The following is a 22,496-nucleotide window of genomic DNA, read 5'->3' as shown; positions in this document are numbered from 1 at the left end:
AGGAACTAGGGTCCTGTAGGGAACAGAGCAACTTTATGTCTTAGATTTCTAATTTTTTGTTGTTGGTATGGTGGTCTACAATGGGCAGATGGTCAGACACAGATACCTGTCCATCGTAACTCACATTAGATGAGCTCTGTAAAATAAAAAGAACAAAGTAAGTGTTAAAATAATTTATTTCCTCCCACTGTACACTTCCATTCATACAAGTCCCACTAGGTATCTAGGATGACCAGCTTTAAGAATATTTGTTATTTTTTCAAGACTAACAGCAAGATGAAATTCAGTCATTAATGAAGTGTTGGTAAAAAAAATAAACAATTTTAATATAAGATAAAAATGTTTTGCCACACTGAAATTGCTGCAGGCCCAAGAACTGCTTCCCAATTTAATTTGGATTGTAGGATTCCTGTCCTTTGGTTTTCAGAGTCTTTTTTTTCAAATATGCACCCAAAAACAGAGTTTAAAACAATCGAGAAGTCCTATCTGTTTTTACGTTTCTCTTTTTTGCTTCTGCTGTTCCCAGCACCATTTACAGCTGGTGCTTGCATTGCTTTTGCATGGCCTGTGGCCTTTAAGTGTTCAAACAGTTTATTCCGGGACTGAAATTCACAATTGCAGGTTATACAGTGGATAGGAATATCTTCATTCTGGTAGGAGGAAAAAAAAAATACAATGCTTCATGTCAGTAGATACTATGGAAACAATAAAACAGTATTTTATTGTTTTACTGGCTAAGGAAGAGTGCATATTAAACAGCAACATTTATTTTCAACAAAGAGCTAACCTCTGAAATGGATAAGCATGAACGATTCATTCAGGAAAATGTGACTACCAACTCTTTTTGAACATCTGAAAAGTGTTTTATGGCAAATAAGCTCTATTCAGCACTCCTTATTAAGTTCCAAATAGGTTCCTAAATGAACTACAGATCTGCAAGAAAGACTAAGATTTGAAACATAGTGTCCCCTAAAACAAAACTATGCATACTAATGTGTTTGTTTAAAGTTGAGTGACAGACGGCATTTCAGAAACAGGACTATGAGTGATGGCATTTTTTTTAAAAATCAACATGTATTTCTAACTCTCCTTGTCTGTACATTTCTGTTAAGAATGGAAACTGCTTTGGGTAGAAAATGATCATCAGCAGGTCCTTCCAGACCTACTTACAAATTTTTTTTTTTTTTTTTAAATCTGAATCTAGATCCATCAGCATGTGTATAATAATTAATATTAAAACTGAGCTGTTGTCACTATAATTGTACATTGCCTAACACAATGGGGCTCCAACCTGGCTGAGGCCTCTAGGTGCGACTGAAATTCATGGAGGTTAAGTCCATTAATGGCTATTAGCCAGGGTGGGTAAGGAATGGTGTCCCTAGCCTCTGTTTGTCAGAGGGTGGAGATGGATGGCAGGAGAGAGATCACTAGATCATTACCTGTTAGGTTCACTCCCTCTGGGCACCTGGCATTGGCCGCTGTCAGTAGACAGGATACTGGGCTGGATGGACCTTTGGTCTGACCTAGTGTGGCCACTCTTGTGTTCTTATGAAACAGTTTCATAGTAATGGCCTACATATGTTTAAGGAGATAGCCAGGCCATTATTTTTAAAGTAAACCTGCATTCGTGCCTAACAGGGCTAACTAGGCGGTGGGTCCCCATTGTTCCATGCAAACATATGGCAGCAGCTCATTTCTTTCATTTTACAGCTAGACACCCACACAGAGAGAGAGGCCAGAAGACAGATTTAAGTTTAGCTGGATCTAGTCCAAGATCAATGTACGCAGAAGACTGTCCTAGCTGAAGCTGAAATATTTAGCTTTAAACGAAACACCGCTTTTCTCCAAAGAAAAGGTAAGTTGTATCCAATTTCCTTAGGTTTTGGTAAACAGGAAGTATCTTATGGACAAATACATGAAAACACACGGGGAAAAGCAGCTTTTGAGAACTGGAGAAGAATATCAGGAGCTGGAAAACTACCAGACCAAAAGACTTTTGTTTTTATGACAGTGTACTGTTTACCAGCCATTGAGAATCTGTAGTTTGAAATACTTTCCACATACCTTATCTTGAAGCTCTGAAGTTACCTTAACAGATTTTTTTGTATCCTTGGCTCTTTTTCCTTTAGGCTTAGGGATGCTGAAAAGACAAGACAGTTTAAGATTTCAGATTACCTTTGTCACACTGAACCAAGTTTTTCAGTGAACACATTCAGCAGGATTGATAGTTTTAAATTACTAAGGCTTTTAAATCTCATGGTCCACTGACTTCAATGGGTACTGGACTGGGACTTAAATGAGCCAAAAAGTTAATTTATTTTTTTAAAATAAAATTTGCACAAACTAGCATTTAAGGCACTTTCAGTTCAGTTTTTTGGTCACCATTAATTTCTGCTTAATAATCTTTTGTGAGTGATTCACTACTTTGAGGGTTCCCTCCCACCTTGTGCAGTTATTCTAATGGAAGTGACTGCTGTAGTTAAAAGTGCATACTGTTCTCCATTCTAACCCATTTCAGACCATTGGAATGTTCTGAAACTTTTGCCTATGGGACTGAAATATATATTCCAGGCTTGGCATTTGTCCAAAAGTGAATTTTATTGTATTCATAAGCACAAGTTCTGAGCAAAATTGGTTCAACTGTTTGAGAACAAGTTGGGGAAATAAAATGTACTTTACCCCATTACAATTCTGTTAGATTTTTTTTAATGCTGACCAGTTAAAGTGCTGAAACAGCTGGAGTTAGGTGTTAGACCTGGAAGTAGCCTGCACAGAGGAGACATGCCGTTTTGAGTGTTTTGGTTTGGACAAAAAAAGCACATGCACAGGGCCTTACAGGTTTACTGGGAAAGGGAGCACTATGCAAGCAAAATATACCTAATTTTGCTGTGCAGTGAAAATGTAAGGAAGGTGAAGCAGCAGTTGTCGCATTCATGTGACTTCCTTAAAGCTGAAGAATAAGTGAGGTAAGAACTCCACAATGCTTAGTGCATAACTAAGGCTACATTTTAGTCATGGGTATTTTTAATAAAACTCATGTACAGGTCACGGGCAGTAAACAAAAATTCCACTGTTCGTGACCTGTCCAGGACTTGTACTATATACCCCTGACTAAAACTTGGGCCGGGGGGTGATCTGGGGCATCGCGGGTGCTGGTCCCATGGTGATGGCAGGGAGGCAGGCAGTGGGGGGTCCAGAACCCCCACATGATAGTGGCGCACAGCCCCGGACCCCTGCTCGTGCTGGGGAGGGTTGGCGGGGCTGGCAGTCTCCCTTCCTCCCTCCGCATGTTCTAGCAGTAGGGAAGGCCAGAAGTGCTCCGTGTGCTGCCCCTGCCACAAGCTCCGGCTATGCAGCTCCCATTGGCCGGGAACCATAGCCAATGGGAGCTGCGGGGGAGGCACCTGTGGGCAGGGTCAGTGAGCAGATCCCCCGGCCCCTCTGCCTAGAAGCTGCAGGGACATGCCAGCCACTTCTGGGGAGCACCCCCTCCCCTCCGAGGTAAGTGACACCCCACAGCCCAACTCCTTACCCCTCCTATACCCAAACTGCCCCAGCAGCTGCTTGATCTCAGGCAGCCCTGGAGCCAGCCATACGGGTGCTGCAAATGTCACAGAATCTGTGACACACGTGCAGCTTTATGCATAACTTTCAACACAGCTTCACAGGAATGTCTTCCTGCTGCTAAACTGCTTGCATAAAATTTTCCATATAAGTGTCTGCACAGCACAATACTCAAAGACACAAGAACTGGCAAAAGTGGTGTTTAACTGTGCAGTATCTTGAATAAAGGGTCACTTTCCACAGTGGAAGGAGGTAAATAGCGGATCCCCCAAGGCTCTGTAATGGGACCAGTGCTGTTCAACATATTAATAAATGATCTGGAAAAGGAGGTGAATAGTGAGGTGGAAAAGTTTGCAGATGATACAAAATTACTCAAGATAGTTAAATACAAATCTGAATGTGAAGATTTACAAAGGGTCCTCACTAAACTGGGTGATAAAATGACAGATGAAATTCAGCATTGATAAATGCAAAGTAATGCACATTGGAAAACAATCCCAACTTTACATACAAAATGGTGGGGTCTAAATTAGCTGTTCCACTCAAAGAGATCTTGAAGTTATCATGGATAGTTCTCTTAAAACATCTGCTCAATGTGCAGCGGCAGTCAAAAAAGCTAACGAATGTTAGGAACTGTTAGGAAACAGATGATATAGAAATATATGATGGCACTACTCCCACATGTTCAATACTGTGTGCAGTTGTGGTTACCCCATCTTAAAAAAGATGTATTAGAACTGGAAAACGTACAAAAAAAGGGCAACAAAAATTATTAGGGGTATTGAACAGCTTCCATATGAGGACAGATTAGAAAACTGGGACTGTTCAGCTTCAAAAAAAGAGGTGACTAAGGGGGGATATGACAGTCTACAAAATCATGAATAGTGTGGAGAAAGCGAATAAAGAAGTCTTATTTACCCCTTCACATAACAAGAACTAGGGGTCACCCAATATTAATAGGCAGAAGGTTTAAAACAAACAAAAGGAAGTACTTCTTCACATACAGTAGTCAACCAGGGGATTTTGTAGCCAGCAGATATTGTGAAGGCCAAAAGTATACCTGGATTAAAAAAAGAACTAGGTAAATTCATGGAGAATAGGTCCATCAATAGTTATTAGCCAAGATGGTCACGGACGAACCCTGGGTAACCCAAAGCCTCTGACTGCCAGAAGCTGGTACTGGACAAGAGGGGATTGATAACTCAATAATTGGCCTATTCCATTGATTCCCTCTGAAGTAACTGGCACTGGCCACCATCAGAAGACGGGATACGGGGATAGATGGACCGTTGGTCTAACCCAATGTGGCCATTCTTATGTTAAATAGTTGCTACTGATGGAATATTTCACGTAAGTTACTATTTGAAATGCATAAATGTATGATTTGTACAGTTTTTCCACTAAGCTTGTTTTTTAAACATTTAAAACTTTTGTTCCACTTACTCCAGCCAAAAACTAAGACGGTAAACAGGGTTCTAATTTTACAGAAGGAGCCAAAAATGAGTACTTTAGTATAAACAAAATTGCTGCCTGTAACCAACTGCAGTGGTTCTCAACCAGGAGTACATGTACCCCCTGGGGGTACGCAGAGGTCTTTCAGGGATACATCAAGTCACCTAGATATTTGCCTAGTTTTACCACCAGGCTACATAAAAAACACTAGCAAAGTCAGTACAAACTAAAACTGCACACTTGTTTATTCTCTATATATTATACACTGAAATGTAAGTACAATATTTATATTCCAATCGATTTATTTTATAATCATATGGTAAAAATGAGAAAGTAAGCAAATTTTTCAGTAACTGTGCTGTGATTCTTTTGTATTTTTATATCTGATTTTGTAAGCAAGTAGTTTTTAAGTGAGGTGAAACTTGGGGTATGCAAGCCAAATCAGATTCCTGAAAGGGGTACAGTAGTCTGGAAAGGCTGAGAACTACTGTCTTACTGTGGTGACACTTTGGATAACTATGAAGAATATCGTTATAATTAATGCCCAGAACCACTCATGAAGTTGCTACACAGTTAATAGAATGAGGTTTTTAAAAGGCACAAACATGAGTTAAGTGCCTAACTCCTATTTGTGCCCCTGCCACTTTCCCCTGTAAAGACATTATAAAATCCAGTTGTTAACAGCAAAACAAAGAAATATTATTTACAAGATTACCATGTTTGTTAACAAGAAGGTTTGTCTGGATACTGGTTGTTTATTAAGTGTGGGGTATTTATTTGCAATCTAAACCCAATGCCAAGTTAGGAACCAATTCTAATTTATACCAGTTTTACTCTGCCATAACTCAAATTCAATGGAGTAGCTTGCAGTTTATACTGGTGAGAAAAATCAGGCCTTTAAAACATGGACTATTAAACTAAAGAATGCAACGAAGTGATGCTGTTACCTTTTTGCTTCGCTTTTTGGTTCATTAACTTCATCTACAGCTTCTGCAGCACTTGCTTTTTCAGAAGCAGTATTTCTTTGGCCAACATTTTCCAATTCTTCTGTTATGCTGTCCTCCCGGTCTGCACTGTCAGCTTCTTTTTGTTCAACTGTAGCATCCACTGTAGTGTCTTCATACGTCTGTCCAAAGAAAAAATGTGTATTTATTGCTCGAGATAATTAGTTGGCAACTGTGTGTACAGTAATTGCAGATTTAACAATTAAACAATTTGCCTCAACGAAAATCTAGCATGTCTGTTTTTACACTGATGTTTTGTGAGAGACGCAGTGAGGTGAAAAGAACTGAAGTTTTGGCTATGACATTTTGAGAAAGAATCAGCCTGTGATGAAGAGAAGAGAGCCAAAGAGTCTTTATCAAAGGTCTAAGAAGTACAGCTCAGACTTTGCCGGAACCCATAGCACATAGCCATTAAGGCATAAAGAAGGGAGGATGGAATGATCTTGTCCCTTCCAACCCTGATATTCTAGGATTCTATACATCGAAACAGCTAACTTTTTTTTTGTAATTTTTTTATTAGGTGATTCTATCAGGACCATTATTAAAGTTGCCTGATACTTCCCATTAGAAAACTTTGTTTTCAATTGCTTATGACTGCCAAACTTAAGCATTCGGGCTGAAATTTTCCATGCCAGGTGTTTGCCTCAGGAAAATTTCAGCCAAAACATTGCAACTGTTACCCTGATCAACAAGGGTCAAGGAGATCTGAGGCAACCAGATAAAGGATTTTCTCAACCTTCTAAACACTGAAAGGGTAACAATTAGAATTGTGTTGGGTGGAAGAGGGGTGCTGGGAGAAGAGAGAAGGAGAATCAATACATTAGTTGCTTTACTAAACTCAGACAAAAGTAGCTTACCAAGATTGCAAGTAAACTAGAGCTACAAGAGAACCTCACTAATCTTCACTGATGTGGAAAGGCCCAGTACGGATTACTGAATTTTGTGGATTACTGAGTGCTGTTTGCAAGGTTAGTGCACAGTACTGTGCTTCTCTTGGGGCCAGTGGATTAGCAGCAATTCACTTCTGGCACTCAGAACTGCCTCTCAATCTTAAAAATAGAAGATTATATATTGGACAATAGTTGGCCATATTGTCAGAGTTGAGTGATGGTTTTCTGAACAACACGCATCCAACAGTTTCCTGAATGTAAGGCAGCAACTTGTTCTAGTTGAGAGAAAGGATGGTCCAGTGGTTAGGGCATTAGACTAGGATTTACGATATTTGAGTTCAGTTCCCTGCACTGCCACAGACTTACTGTGTAACCACGGGCAAGCCACATCGAAAACCACAGCGCAGACAGGCTGTCTGTCAAATGGGACTAATAGCACTGCCCTACCTCACAGAGGTGTTGACAGGATAAACGCACCGAAGATTGTGAAGTGCTCAGATACTAGAATAATGGGGGTTATACAAGTATCTAAATTAAAACAGATATGGAGTCAGAGTGTCTTTGAAATCAATGGACTCATTGAGAAATACACCAGTCGATTAGATGTAATAAATTTAACAGCTTTTCCCAGTCTCTTGAATTCCTAATCCCCTCAGTTTTTTGAGGCTACTGGAAAGCTAGGTCATAAGACCACAAATAGCTAACCAAGTCTTACATAGTTTCCTTAGATTTTCAACAGAGCCACAGAAAGAGATTTTGCATAAACTCCATACCGTCATCATTTTATGTTTCTTTTTCTTCTTCTTGGAGAGTCTATAAAGGTAAAAGTTGAATACATTTTTAGATCCTAAAATATAATATTGGCAAAAGGTCAAAAACCAATAATTCTATGCCACATTTTAAGTAACAGTGGTTCTTATCTCACTTGTATCACAAATGCAACAAGAAGTCATGGCTAGAAAAACAACACTGTCAGAGTCCTGAAGTGAAAACAGTTCGCTGTTTTGTGCACTGTTTAGGGTATTTAGTGACATCTCTATAGATTTCTTGCTCAAACTGAATCTGAAAACCCTGTTCCTTAATGACTGGACATTCAGAAACCAGCTTAATCATAAGCATAGTACAGCTTTTAAAAATATGCTATATCTTGCATAAACTAGCTTCCAATTAACTGAAGCAAACAAATTTTCTAGGCTAGTCATAGTGCCTGACAGACAATGCTGTACCTACACAACCAACACTCTGCCTGTAACAAGGTCTCCTCCTTCAAAATATTAACATCTTTGCTTTGCCTTGACATTTACTTTCTATAAAGCCAGAAGATAAGTCGTGGGAGATCATTGTCCTACAACAGTCTATTCTAGTGATATAATTAAAAATCTACTTTTTTGTTGGGACTTTGGTGCAAACAGCTATTTTAACAACTTGTGCAGTACAATTAAATGAGTCCTGATGTGATCATATGCCTATCCCAGGGCCTTATTTTAGAGCCTCATAAAGACCACTATTATGTATCCTAACTTTAACAAATGCTATAGTAAGTGTAAGCAATCTATTTTTAAGGTACTTCTGTTTGGGTGTTTCTTCCATTTCTTCATCTTCTTTGGTATTCACTCCATTTTTGTCATCTGTAGATACAGAAAATTCCTCCTCCTCCTCCTCCAGCTGTTGCCGTAACAGCGCTACCATCTCTCGGTGCTTCTTTGACTTTTCATGGTTCTTCATTCTATGAAGAGCAGTAGATAATTACTAGATTCTATGAATCGTGCAATTGTTCCTCTAAGCAAATTTTGTTTCATTTACATATAAAGGTCTCTGATCAATGACAATGGTTAATTCCTTTCAGCGTTCAGAGTAGGAATTTCTAATATAAAAAATACCTACTTGAATGAAAAGGGGTTGAGACTTTCAAAGCCACCTAGAACATGTGGATGCCCAAACGCCATTACAATGGATTAACTTTAATGGATATTGGGTGCCCAGATAACCTAGGTGAATCTGAAAGTGTCCAAGCTTTTCAAAGAAACAAAACTTACGCTTTCTCGGTCTTCAAGGATTTGTCACAAGCAGGGCAGTACAAGTCATCATAAAATTCAGCATCTTCAGCTTCATCACTCAGTTTATCTGAAAAGAGAAGGGGAAGGAAATTGGCTCAGTGATTCTTAGGAGATACTGAGTAATTAAAGACACAACAATGCCCATTCAAGCCCTTTAGGATTACTGAAGTGTGCAGAGTGATAAGAACTCTTTCCCTAAATAATTTGTTCCTTCCCCGCAAAACCACAAATAAGCATCTATTACTAACATGAAGATAAGTGTTCAAAAGGAGAACAGAACACTATGGGACTAAACTTTTTCCTTAAATATCTCAATTGAAGTGAGTGATGTATGCCAGCAGCAAATCCAGACTTAAGCCTTGAGGATTTAAATGCAGCTGTATGGTTATGTACATACAAATATGGAGCAACTGCAAGGTCTTTTTATAGGTATCAAATCAAAAATATATTAACAGACCCTTACCATCTATTCCTTCTCTTGGCTCCTGTTCCTCTTTTTCCTCTTCATCATCAGATCCATCTCCAAATTCCTTTTCATACTGTGCTTCCATCTGCTGCAATTCTCTCTCTAGATCAGACATAGTTATCCAGCTCTGCTCTTTATATTGCTCACCAAGCCTTTAAGCAGAATAAAACAACTTTTTATATTTCAGAAAATTAAGTGGTAACAGTATTTTATTTAAGGGTCATTATTTGGTCATGTTCACTTATTTAAAAAAAGGAAACCCCCTAGCTGTCTTGTCTCAACCAAATGCAACACACACCAGTAATTACAGTTTCTTTGTAGGGACTGGAAAACTGAGCCAATACGGTCTGATTTATATAACTACCGTACAATTACTCCTCAACAGTTGTACTTCAGCTATTCAGATCTTCACTCCAATGCCTCCTGCACTCAATTTTCAAGCTCTTTGCCTGCAGCAAAACCACCACTTGGGCTTCATTACCTTCAGTGGAAAACAAAAATCCACTCTATTAAAAACATCCAAAAACAATGAAAGTGGGCCTCTGGATTTTCTGGAAAGAAGAATGGTTAAATATTTAAGCTCCTTTCTCTGCCTCTTTCCAGATCGGCAAGGCTTTTATGCCAAGAATATAATTTGCGTTTACAATGAGAGAATCCCAGCCCCCTGCTCCTCATTCACTCTTGAAATATAAACAAAATATATTGCATTTAGCCCAGGGACAGTATTTCTTTCTGAGCTGTGGGGAGCGAAAGACAAAAGAAAGAGAGAGAAAAGTCAGGAATGAAGGGCAAAAAGGCTTTTTCCTCCTCCCCAAATTTACCTTCTAGCAGTTTGAGTTTAACAGCTCATTCTTTTATGCAAGTTTGTTCCTTTCATTTAAAATGAATATCAAAAATTTTAGTTAACGTGCAGATATTCGGAGTTGATACAAATCATCACAGGCTAATAAACGCCTCACCTTCAGAGGTATAGATTACTACCGAATGAGAAGCACCTTTCCTCTCAAGTTAAATCAACCGTTAATCAGTCCTATACATTGTTTCCACAGCTAAAATTTACCATGTTCTAAAGTGTTCCCAAAGTTTAAGAAACAAATTGGGGTATGAAGTTTATATTGTGCGATATTCTTGGCATGATGGTAAGCTAGTTAGTAAATTTGTCATAAAACAACACTACCAAGCAGTTGGGCAAGTGTAGCTTTTAAGTGGTCTTGAAGTATAGTCCCATGCAAAGCACATTGAATTCTAGACTAGATTACTGAAAAGGTACAGGTCACACAGCCAAAGTCCAAATCCAAGGAAAATGGTTGCAAACATCAATCAAAGAGATGAAAAAAAGGCTTTTAATCACCAATACCATGACGGATACAAAATGTCCCTCAACTGTGATACTCTGTGATAAAGGAATGACAGATCCCCTTAAAAAGTAATGGAACTCTCACCACCACCCGCTTCACTTATCCTCAGCATCCTTCTGCCAACCTGCTACCTCTGTCTTGTGGATTATCTGACATTGAAGACTTTAGCAATAATAAAATACTGATTATTAAAACTTATTTCATATTTCTTTACTACCCACAAGGTGTTGGGTACAAGGAGGATTGTCTCTGCCATGAGCAGCTCAGTCTTCAAATCTCAGTCTTAAGGACAAAAGTTAGAAATGCCAACATTTACTTTTTAAAACAATGTAAGCTGCAGGTGGTAAAAATATAACCCAATATGAATCTCCCATGATTATTTCTCAGTTTCAAAAATGCTTCCTTCAATATTTACATACTTAGCTTGTTTGAGTTTTTGCTGTCTCCGGAGCTCCTCTGCTTTTCTAGCTTTTTCTGCATTCTGTTCCTCTATGAGTTTTCTGTGTGCCTGTACTCTCTTATCTCTTTTACGAATAAAAGCCACTAGCTGACGAACCAGTTCATTCCTCTCTTTTCTTGCTTTGTCTCTAGTTTTCTTGTTCTCTTTCTCCATAGCTCGTTTCTCCCAACGGTTTGATGCCTGCCGTGTGTCATACTCCTCTTTCCAAGCAAAGTTCTTTTGAGTACAGAAACTCTGCCAGTAAGCATAAAAAGGATGGACTACCTGTTGGAAAAAAGGGAATTGGCAAAAGTTGTAAGACATCATATTGAAAAAAAGCAACCAAAGACTATTTAGATTTTCATAGATATACAAAAAGAAAAGGAGTACTTGTGGCACCTTAGAGACTAACAAATTTATTTGAGCATAAGCTTTCGTGAGCTATAGCTCACTTCTCACGAAAGCTTATGCTCAAATAAATTTGTTAGTCTCTAAGGTGCCACAAGTACTCCTTTTCTTTTTGCGAATACAAACTAATACAGCTGCTACTCTGAAACCTGTCATTATGCATAGATATACAAACTCCAAAGCCAGAAGGAGTAATTGTACTCCTTATCTCATTTGACTTCCTATATACACAACCCATATAATTTTTTCCAGAAGCTGGATTAAAGCAGGTCTTTTAGATGGATATCTAATCTCATTTTAAAGACTCCAAGCGGTGCTGAATACACCACTTCTCAGGGTAAACTGTTCCATTGTTTAACTACCCTCACTGGTAGAAAATTGCATCTACGTTCAAGATCGAATTTGCTTAACTTGAACTTCCAGCCACTGGATCTTGTTATGCCTATTGAAAAGCTCCCACTAATCAGATATCTTGTGTGTGTGTATATACCTATACACAGTGATCAAGTCACCTCTCATGTTCTCTTAACGTAAACAGATTGAGTTTCTTAAGCTTCACATCGTAAGGCTTTCTTTTCTCCAAACCCTGGATCATTGTTGTGGTTCTCTTTTGAACGCTCTCTGGTATTTACACACACTTGAAACACAGACACCAACACTGGACATAGTATCCTACTACTGGCCTTACCCCCACCACTATGTAGAAAAGCAAGATTATTTCCCTATTCCCCTTTTTATATATCCAAGGATCACACTAGCCCTTTTAGCCTCAGCATTTCTGAGTCACTGCTGTCCAAGACGGTTTCCCACCCTGTTGGTGTAAACTGCACTCTTGTTCCCTGGTGTGTTATCTTGCATTTAGCTGAATTAAAATGTATTTTGTTTGACTGTGGACCATTTAACCAGGTGATTCAGATGACTCCATAACAGTCATCAATCTTCATCGCTACTTATTACCCGACCAATCTGTGTCATCTGCAAATGTAACCAAAGATTTCATATCTAAATTGTTGATAAAAATATTGAATAGCACTGAACCAAGAACTGATCCTTGAGGGACTCTGCTAGAAAACTGCATCACTCATTGATGTCTCCCCACTAACAAGTACATTTTGAGATCTGTCAATGAGCCAATTTTTAATCCATCTCTAATGTATGCCATTAGTTCCATATACAAGTTTTTAAATCCAGATGTCATGCCTTGGAGAAATCCAAGATATTTCTTACTATGTGGAAAAAGATTTAAAATTTTACTGAAGCCGAGTTCATATGAAATGAATTTTAAAAAGCTGCCATTGGCCTGTGATATCAGTAAGGGGGTACGTCTTTGGCCCAACAAGGGATAAGATGGTAGTAAAACCCCTCTTCACTGTTACAATAGTAACCAGTTAAGCATCATCCAGGTTTTCCTGTAAAGATATTGCTGGCAACTCCCACTGTAACTACCACCATTAAAAAAAGTCTTTTTAACCATTTAAGGAGATGGAAAAAACAAAAAACAGAAAACCTCCCACAGTTTAAGCATCTGAAATGAAAATCACTAAGCCTTTTATTGTGGCAATTTCCAATATTCCTTTTCCCTCGAGAGAGTTATTTAAGTGGGCTTTTCCCTATGACAGTCTTAGATGGTATTCACTGCCCTTTCCGGAAGTAGCAAGAAGAGGTTAGTTTAAATGGTCTTGAATTGTTGCTGCTGCTTTTGGAAGACCAATGCTGTTTCCTCCTTTAAGACAAAAGACTCACATGGGGAGAGAAAAAAATAGCAAATATAAAAAAATATAGCTTGTCTCCGGTGCTGATTTTCACTTGCAACGGTGCTGATGGAGAAACACAGACCTAGCACATGGTCTTATTAGCCACTCTTATTAGCTAACTCTTACCAGCTTTGGGCTGTTTAAGACCTTGCTTTTAGCTGGCCTCTCCGGCCACAGGTTCACAGAAGTGTTGAGAAAGCTGGCCAAGACTGCACCTAAGTCCAACTCTCAGAAAACAGAAGGTAGAGATAGATAGGAAAGAGGAGAAATAAGGCGGAGGAGGACAGTGACAGAGGAATGGGGTGACAACAGGCACCCAAGGTTCACACTCCAGGTTCACACCAGCTTTAGCCAAGGCTGCTGAAAGCGGCATATCACCTGGTTCCATCTTTCTGGCCCAGTCTGGTCAGAATGCCTTTCAGGATCAGGATGAAGGCCCAACAATGTCATGGTGGATCTCAAGGTCCCAGGAAATGGTAGCATTGGCAGTCAATGTTAAAAATTCTGTGCTTTAATCCATGGCTCCCACAGTTTCCATTTAGTGACCCCAGATAAACAAGGTCAAAGAAGATGTGTCAACCTCATTCCATCAAAACATTTTGGTGATTCACCCATAAACATTTCCTCCCATTTCTACAATTTTCAACTCATTATGCCAACCCATGACTTTACCCGCAGCCTTGAAGGCCCCTTATCACAGTCCAGTTTGTAACAGGCTATTTGTCTCCAACTTCTACTGACTTTCATAAACAATTTTCTCTAATAATCTGTGTTAGGACTTTGATTATCTTGGGCAATTTAGAGTACACATCTCTGAACAGGCGGCTAGAAGGTACATTAATATACACAGTAAAAATAGTGTTACTGAAAATCACACTTCACTGGAGTATTTTGTCCCTGTTTTCATACTAATTTTCATCGGATTTGTACAAAATATGTACAAATTACTCAACTGATTAAGAGTATAATATCATTTAAATTTTAAGAGGAAGTATTACAAAGAGATAAAAGCAAGAAGGAACAGACTAGAATATGTATTTAGGGCCAGTGCTCTTAAGTGCTTATATAGGGAGCTGATTGCCAGCTTACTGCTTTAATGCAGCATAAACATGCTAGTAGGTTCTGGGAAGAATTTTACAAAGGGAAATTTTCAGTTGTTACAGATAGTTGGCATGGCAGAATGAAAGGATCAGCCTCTGGGAGAGGAAGTGAGAAATGACAGAACAGCTGGGAGTATTATGGAAATATAAAGCGGGGGTATCACCATGAAAAGCCTTAGATGGCAGGAGAGTTTTCAGCAGGAGTCACAATTGTTGGTTATCCACTATCTCTTGGGTATTTTGTGTTATGCAGTCAGCAAGTTTTATATTTGTTATTGTGGTTTAACAAAAAGGAAAAATTATAAAAGAGACTGTATTTTGTGTTAATAAATAATTACCACATCTTCAGGTATTCCTTGCTGTAATACATAGCACTTCAGAACACTGGCAAGGCTGGTTTCAATCAGACATCAAGAATTAAATCTATCCTTTTATTTCTTAAGCCTAGTCTACACTTTAAACGTTACTGCTATAACTAAGCCAGTAATGGGTGTGATTTTTTAACCAACATAAATATGCCAGTATAAGGAGCTTTTTTCCAGTGTATTCTATTTCACTTCACTGAACAGGAATAAATTATACTGATACAAACACTTTTATACTGGTATAACTGCATCTACACTAAGGGTTTTGACACTTAACTATGTCAGTATAGGTACATTGGCGAAAGGTTTAAGTATACACAAGGCATTAAATAAGAGCTTTTGGTAGGGCAGGGAAGGCTTTATGTACACATTGGGCCAGATTCAACTCTCAATAATGTCAATGGGAGCCTTTCTTCTGATTTCAAATGGAAATGGATTAAGCCCCAATTCCTAGTGATATTACGGTGTAACAAATAGTTTAGACTTCTAAACATTATATATCTTACCTTATCATAATCACTTTGAGAGTATCCAAAAGTAGGGAATTCTTCAATATCTTCCTGAGATATATATTCCATCTCTTCCTTTGCAATATTTTCAAAAACTTGACGATAGACTGCAAAGAACCCCTGAAATACACACCATTGTTACTGAAGAATTAATTGTACACCTATGCAACTAAAGAATTAAAATGATCAACTTCAGAGAAAGATCACTATTTAAATTCTACAGTAACAGTTTTAAGTCAAAATAAAGACTTTATATACCAAAATAAGTGATTATGCCAGGCTCTAGGAGCCCTTCCAATTTTTAAAATTTAAAAAAAAAATCATAATCAACTAATACAAATATTGGGTCCATTGTGACCCAGGCAGTTGTGTTGGACTAAGGCAGGAGAGAATTCCAAAGACAAGAACTGTCTACCAGCAGTTCCATTATTATAAATTAAGGGTGTTCCAGCTCACTGCAGCTATGGCAGTACCACAGGGAGATGGGCAATCTCTCAAGCAGGCATGTTCCAAACCATTTGGGCCTTTTTAGATCAACATCAACACCTTAAATTCCATCCGGAAGTTAAATGGCAGCAAGTGCATACCCCAGAGCACTGGCATAATGCTGCGTTTTATATCCTAAAGCATTCCAACTTGTGAAACATCTCAGCATAATAGGATTGCCCAGTGAAAGCGAAGCGCCTGGGGATGTATTACATATAAAGTGTTGTTATATAATTGTACAGCAATATTGATTAAGGGGACATTTAAAACTGACTAAATATCCAATGTATGTTTTCCTCCCCCACCCTCTTTTTTAAAGTTTACCGTAAACATTTTTCTACTTATGTTCAGTAATTTTAAGAATGGTGTATCAATGCACCAATTTACTTCCATCGCCTTTTTTTTTTTTTAAAAGAAGTTTTAACTTGGCTCAGTAGAGAATCAGTTCATTACCTCTTCATCATCACCATATCCAGAGTAACAGTTAACAGTGAAGTAGCGCAGCAGATCCAAACTATCATCTTGATACTCTCCATCAACCCCTCCTTTCAGCAGAGCTTCCCTGTGGTTATCATACCTAGCATAAAACAGCACCAAGAACACATATAACTTAAGACAATCACAGAGATGAAAACCCAAGGTAGTGGGGGACCTTCCAGTTGTTCATGGAATACCTATTACTTTTACTGTAATTCTTTTGGGAGAAAATTATCTAACATGTTTGAATAAGATGTTTCTTAAGGATTCCAAGAATGTGAATTACAGGTTCTACAGATCTCTAAACACATTCTCCAGGCCCTCCCCACTTTTATGCTACTGTATGCCATTTGTTCTTTTAGTATGTGAAAAAGTGGAAATAGTGCTTCCTGAAAAAGTGGCTAAACATATGAAGCAAGCAGCTCATAGTTATCCAAGGAGGGAAAAAAGGGTGCATGCTACTATAAACCTGGGACACTCATACCTGAGAGAGAACCAGAAGCAAAAGCTATTTAAAAACACAACAAATCGATCAAGGAACACAATTTTTAAAAGGTGATTTCAAGTGTTCTTTGTTACAAGAATACAACTAATGTGTTCTGTAGCTGTAAACCTGGGACCTAACAGTCGTATACATCGTTACTAGTGAGAGGAAACTCATCTGGCTATTATCCTCTAAAATCTCAGTCCAGACTACCAACACAAGGAAATCACAAATGATTTCCATGGGAGTTCTGCCTAAAACAGGAATACAGAATCAGGCCCTTTGTTAGATTGTCTTTTCTGCCCCACTGGCAGACAAATATTACCTACCAAGCTCTTTCTTGAGGATCACTCAGTACATCATATGCTGCTTGGATTAATTTGAACTGTTCTGCTGCTTCATCGGCATTTTCTAGATTTTTGTCTGCAATAGAAATCATTACAATTAAACCATAAAAATCATAGCAACAGCCAGGGCTCATGTCACAAAGTAATTATTTAGGAAATCAGACAAATGAAGAAAAAAAGTAAATTCAGAACGACAACTCAAGGCCCTTATTGGATGTATTGGGTACACCACAACTGACTAAAATACAACTGCTGATCCAGCTTCATCATTCATTAATGTTTCTCCTTCCACCATATCTCTGCCAAATTAACAGCCACATTAAGAACAAGTCTGGAGAATTAATATTTAACTTGAAGTGATACTGCTGCACATAAACAAACAGTTAAAGGAACAATGTCAATTTCAATAAGAATTACAAAATAGTTTCAGGTACTACACCTGTCTCTGAGTCTTCTTGACAACTTTTGTGGTTTTAGAATAAAGTTTTCCTATTTAAAAAGAAAGTGTACTCTTCCCTGTTACAGGCTGACATAACCATGCAAACAAGGGAAACTGACTATCCATAAAGTGACACTGAGCGCACAAAGCGAACAGGAAAAATACAAAAGATATTTTGAAAAGTCATCCTGTGTGCTGTCTGGAAGGAACTGCTCCACAGGTCAGACTGGCAATGACCTTGGGGAGATTTTGCCTTCCTCTGCAGCATGGGACACTTGCCAATATCATCTAGATGTATCTCACTTAATCAATTCCCTGTCATTGCAGAGGCCTTGGATACTGGCACACCTTGGTCCCTCTTATTCTCTGCCTGTGGCACATAACAGTCTAGTCTCCTGGGGGCTGTACTACTGTGGTTCAATTTCGGTTGCTGGGGTTAGTGTGCAGGTGCACGGTGGTGGCCTGTGATATACAGGAGATCAGTCTAGATCTGGGGGCCTCTTCCGGCCTTAACCTCCGTGACTTGCGATGCTACCTGTACGCCCGCTAGGTACCAAGTTAGGGAGTCTTTCAGGGTGAGGCTGGCCCTCTAAAGCAGAGATGAAAGGAAAGGGCCCCGGGAAGCCCGTGTCCTCCCTGCCCACACGCTTACTGCTGCTCTTCCAAGAGGACGGGGCAGCAGGAAACCAGGGGAAACGTGGCTGGCGGGTGAGCCAGGAGACATACCCGTGAGACGGCAGCACTCCGCGGGCGCCCCGCCCCGAACCCACATACCTGAGCGATGCCTCAAGGGGGAATGGGGGGGAATGCGCGGCCTCAACAGCCCGGCCAGGCGATGGGAACCCCGGGCTCAGCCAATGGGACACGGGAGCCGGGCTGGGGCGCAGGGTCTGGCCCCGCAGAGTCCCCGGAGCCCCGCGCGGCTGCGTCCGCCGCCCACCTGCCCTCGGCCTGCCCTCTCCGAGCGGGGAACGCCGGCGAGGCCGTTCCCCGCTATGGTGCGGGCCGGCCCGGGACGCCGGGCCCGGCGCGGGGAAAGGGGCGGCCCGGCCTGGAGGAGCGAGCCACGGCGGCCCCGAGCCCGGCGTACCTGGGTGCCAGCGCAGCGCCAGTCTCCGGTACGCCCGCTTCAGCTCCTCGTCGGAGGCGTCGCGCGCCAGCCCCAGAACCTCGTAGTGACACTTCATCGCGGCGCGCGGAACCCGAGGAGCCGGCTCAGCTCCGCGCGGCGGGGACGCCAGCCGGCCTCGCCGCCGGCAGCGCACAGGGCGGGGCCGGAAGGAGCGCACAGGCCATAAAGAGACTAGGCCACCACCCGGGGGGGCGTGGCCAGGAGGGAGCTGTCCAGGGGGCGGGGCCAGACGGGCAGGGGGCGGGGCCACGGGAGACCTTTTATCGGGGCGGGCCGGGGTGGAATGTTACGTAGTGGGTGGGAGGCCGTTGGGGGGATGGAATGTTAGGAGGGTGAAGGTTCTTGGCAAGCGGAAGCCTTTTGGTAGGGTGGCAGTTCCCTGGCAGTCGGCTAATAGAGATTGGGCCCTGGCAGAGGGTGACCAGATGCCCTGATTTTACAGGGGCACTCCTGATACATGGGGCTTTGTCTTATCCAGGTGCCTTTTACCCCCACCCGTCTCGTGGCTGGATTTTTAGTAAAAGGTTAAAACCAAAAGGTATGGAATGTCCTACAGCTTGGGGCTGTTTGTCCTGTCACCCACATCTAATTAACTTGTACTAGAAACTGGGTGTTCTCTAATTGCCTATTGCGGGTTTATTTTCACCTTCTTTAAGGGTAGCTGGTATTGGCCTGCCACTGTTAAAGATATTGCACTAGTCACATTCTGTAGTCCTTTTTTTAAGAATGGTATCAGAAAACTAAATGCAGAGGAAGGGATTAGCTCAATTGTCTGCCAGATGGGAGAGAGAATAAATATACTTCTGTAATAATGAGGTTTTAAGAACACCTGCTGATCCAATATTGGGAGACAAGTTCCCACAGCACATCTAACATCCAGCTGTGTCCATGGTACCCACGCAGCCAGCTCAGCAGTCACTCAGTCTCCAGCAGGTCATTCTTCTGTACAGTATCTGCCATTTTGTCATCCTGACATGATTCTATGGAAGGTAGAAGTATACATATAACCAGCCTATCCTGTGTGCATAACCTGATTTTAAAGAGAGCAGCTGTCTTTGGTTACTGTTGATCAGTGCAGTCACTGATCATGAGACAGACCAGAGAGGCATAATCCTCCATTCTGACATCTGTGACCCTGTCTACACTATGTAAACAACTGAAATTGAACTTTGCAGCAGCTCAAATAGGCTGAATCAGAATGTGGCCTAGTTTGTATAGCTAGAGCTAACCTGCATCTGCAAGGACTCAGTTAATTTAGTTCTCTTGTAACAAAGTTGAGCCATAACCAAGTTTAGCAATCATTACAAAACTCACTTTTGTAGTATAGACAAGGTCTAATTACAGCTAGGCATCCTCATCATAATACTCTCCACGCATCACTGGCTAGCAGCAGCCAACCAGATTACAAATTTACTCACTTACCTAAAGATACTATTAGCTCAAAGATTTGTCATGTCTTGGTTTTTGGTTGCTTAGAACCTCCAATTATTCCACTAATAGAACAAGCCCATCCTGTACAACCCACAGTCCTATGATTACTTGTGGCACCTTAGAGACTAACCAATTTATTTGAGCATAAGCTTTCGTGAGCTACAGCTCACTTCATCAGATGCATTCAGATGAAGTGAGCTGTAGCTCAGGAAAGCTTATGCTCAAATAAATTGGTTAGTCTCTAAGGTGCCACAAGTACTCCTTTTCTTTTTGCGAATACAGACTAACACAGCTGCTACTCTGAAACCAGTCCTATGATTGAATTCATTCTTTATTTGACAGATGCATCCGATGAAGTGAGCTGTAGCTCACGAAAGCTTATGCTCAAATAAATTGGTTAGTCTCTAAGGTGCCACAAGTCCTCCTATTCTTTATTTCCACTGGAGTAGCAGTCACTAGCTAGTATCAAGCAACCTCCATGTTATGGGACATATTATTCCTTTAAGAGCGGAGGGGGCCACAAGACCCTGTTCCCAGGAGCTGGATTGAACAAAGGGTCAGGAAATGGCCTGGTAGCAGAAGAGAGGAAGTGCTGCCAGGGAATGAGCGGGTGTGACCAAATGCATCCGATAATCATACCCTATACACTATTATAATCTTCGTACAAAGTATCCGTTGTGAGGTATCATTTGAAAACAAATAACTCACTGGTCAACAATATCATGGTGGAATCTATATAGCAACATATGTAAAGTTATGAATATAAGATGAAAGTATGACTGATGTGAGGCTACCAGACAAGCCTGGGGAGTGTATAAACCTGTTTCTCAAACGCACAGGAAAGGCTGATGCCTCTAGTCAGGTATCATCAAAATTGATGGGAAAATCACCTGTCAAGTGGCCATAATTTGGCAAAGGGGGGCAGAAACAGACCAATTGACATTTTAGCAAACAGCATGGAACCTCTTTCACCACAAGACTCCAACCTCACAGTGGGAATTAACTTTATCTAGCAATAATCCTCAGGAAAATGCATTTCAAAGGTGACTGGACTATAAAAGTGATGGGCAAAAAACACCCCAAGGTATTCTCTCCCTACCCACCTCTCCATCTCATTTCATCAAATAAGACAAACAAAAAAACCCCATAAACAGCCATATGACTTTGGAGGGAGCCTGACCTGGAGTTTAGTCAGCCCTGTTGTTTGGAATATGTGGTAAGGATTTTACCTTGAACCAAGTCTAGCTTGTTAAGTTTTAGCACCTGAAAGAGTTTTATCTTTATTTCTTTTTTAACTGTTTCTGACTTTGCTTTATAAAACTTATACTTCCTTAAATTCTATTTCTTTGTAGTTAAATAAACTTGTTTTATTCTTTAATCAAAACTAATCTGGTGGTGTATTCAAACTGAATATTTTGGGTAACTCCATTTAAAGTAGCAAACTGTTGGATATTGTTCCGGATGGAGGAAATGGACCTAAAATATCTGAACTGTCCAAGAAAGGACTGGACAGTTCAGAACACCATTTTGGACTGGGAGTGTGTTGGGGTCACCCTGCAAGTGGTGACCAAGGCTGATGGAAGCCAGAGTGTGACTGGAGTGTGCTGGCAGGTTGCAGGGTGGGACCTGCATGTTGTTTGTGAGTGACCCAGGTTGGGAGCTGCACTAGCAAAGCACGGTGAGGCACCTGAGGTTTCAGGGCAGATGGTGACACAACCCCTCACTGGACTGCACCCTGGAATGTGACAGTTGGATAGGGAGAAAACCCAAGACATTGTTCCTTTAGGGGTGAAGGATCAAGAGCCCTATAGTGTAGGGTGGGGCAAGGCTCCCCTCTCTTCCAGCCACTCAGGAGGAGCTCCCTCGGGGAGAGTGGTATATAGACTGCATTCTCCCTCAAAAGTTAAAATGTGGATGCAGAAGTTGAAAGGAAAAGCTAAATGACATTAAAACTTTTAGTCATGGAAAATTAGTTATGGATGAAAAGTTGCATGTCCAAATGTGGATTTAGATTTACTTTATAAGCTTAAGGGTAAAAAAGAGACAGTAGCTATTAAAAATGAAGTATACCCGTATATGGATGAAAAGTAGAGTTGATTTTGTCAAATATATACAGATGGGTCCAAAAAACAAATTTGGAATTAGTACATGTCAAAGAATATCCAATTTTGAAGCAGTCATGGCAGCCAAACTAGTAGACATTATGCTACCACTAACTTAGATCTGGGAGGTACATCCAGCAGCCGTGGTAATTTTTCAGATTCAATCTCAAGCCTTATGGTGATAAAAAAGGGTGTCTCAGTGATTTAATGTCAAGTGATTTAATCAATGAAA

At 40.5% G+C, this 22,496-nt stretch overlaps 1 protein-coding gene across 1 annotated transcript; it reads right to left on the bottom strand.

The window, feature by feature from the left end:
* Positions 1-158: 158 nt before the first annotated feature.
* Positions 159-18,959, bottom strand: DNAJC21 (DnaJ heat shock protein family (Hsp40) member C21). The gene is made up of 12 exons (XM_037902643.2): positions 18,690-18,959; positions 17,143-17,236; positions 16,306-16,429; positions 15,364-15,486; positions 11,211-11,515; positions 9,431-9,585; positions 8,947-9,034; positions 8,478-8,636; positions 7,684-7,723; positions 5,964-6,142; positions 2,065-2,140; positions 159-650 (listed from the first exon to the last, which is right to left on the bottom strand). The coding sequence occupies exons 1-12, from the start codon at positions 18,784-18,786 to the stop codon at positions 483-485; spliced, it is 1,608 nt and encodes a 535-aa protein (XP_037758571.1). The 5' UTR covers positions 18,787-18,959; the 3' UTR covers positions 159-482.
* Between the last annotated feature and the right edge of the window lie 3,537 nt (positions 18,960-22,496).

This window comes from Chelonia mydas, chromosome 5, assembly GCF_015237465.2.
Source record: "Chelonia mydas isolate rCheMyd1 chromosome 5, rCheMyd1.pri.v2, whole genome shotgun sequence".
Taxonomy (NCBI): Eukaryota; Metazoa; Chordata; order Testudines; family Cheloniidae; genus Chelonia; species Chelonia mydas.
Note: the sequence above shows the minus strand (reverse complement) of the source record. Positions and strands in the feature narration are given on the sequence as shown.

Coding starts and splice junctions, on each gene's coding strand:
- DNAJC21 (XM_037902643.2), bottom strand. CDS start 18,786: ATGAAGTGTCACTACGAGGTTCTGGGGCTGGCGCGCGACGCCTCCGAC. Junction 16,430..17,142: donor GATCCTCAAGAAAGAGCTTG/GTAGGTAATATT, acceptor GTTTTATGCTAG/GTATGATAACCACAGGGAAG. Junction 8,637..8,946: donor TCCTTGAAGACCGAGAAAGC/GTAAGTTTTGTT, acceptor TGCTCTTCATAG/AATGAAGAACCATGAAAAGT.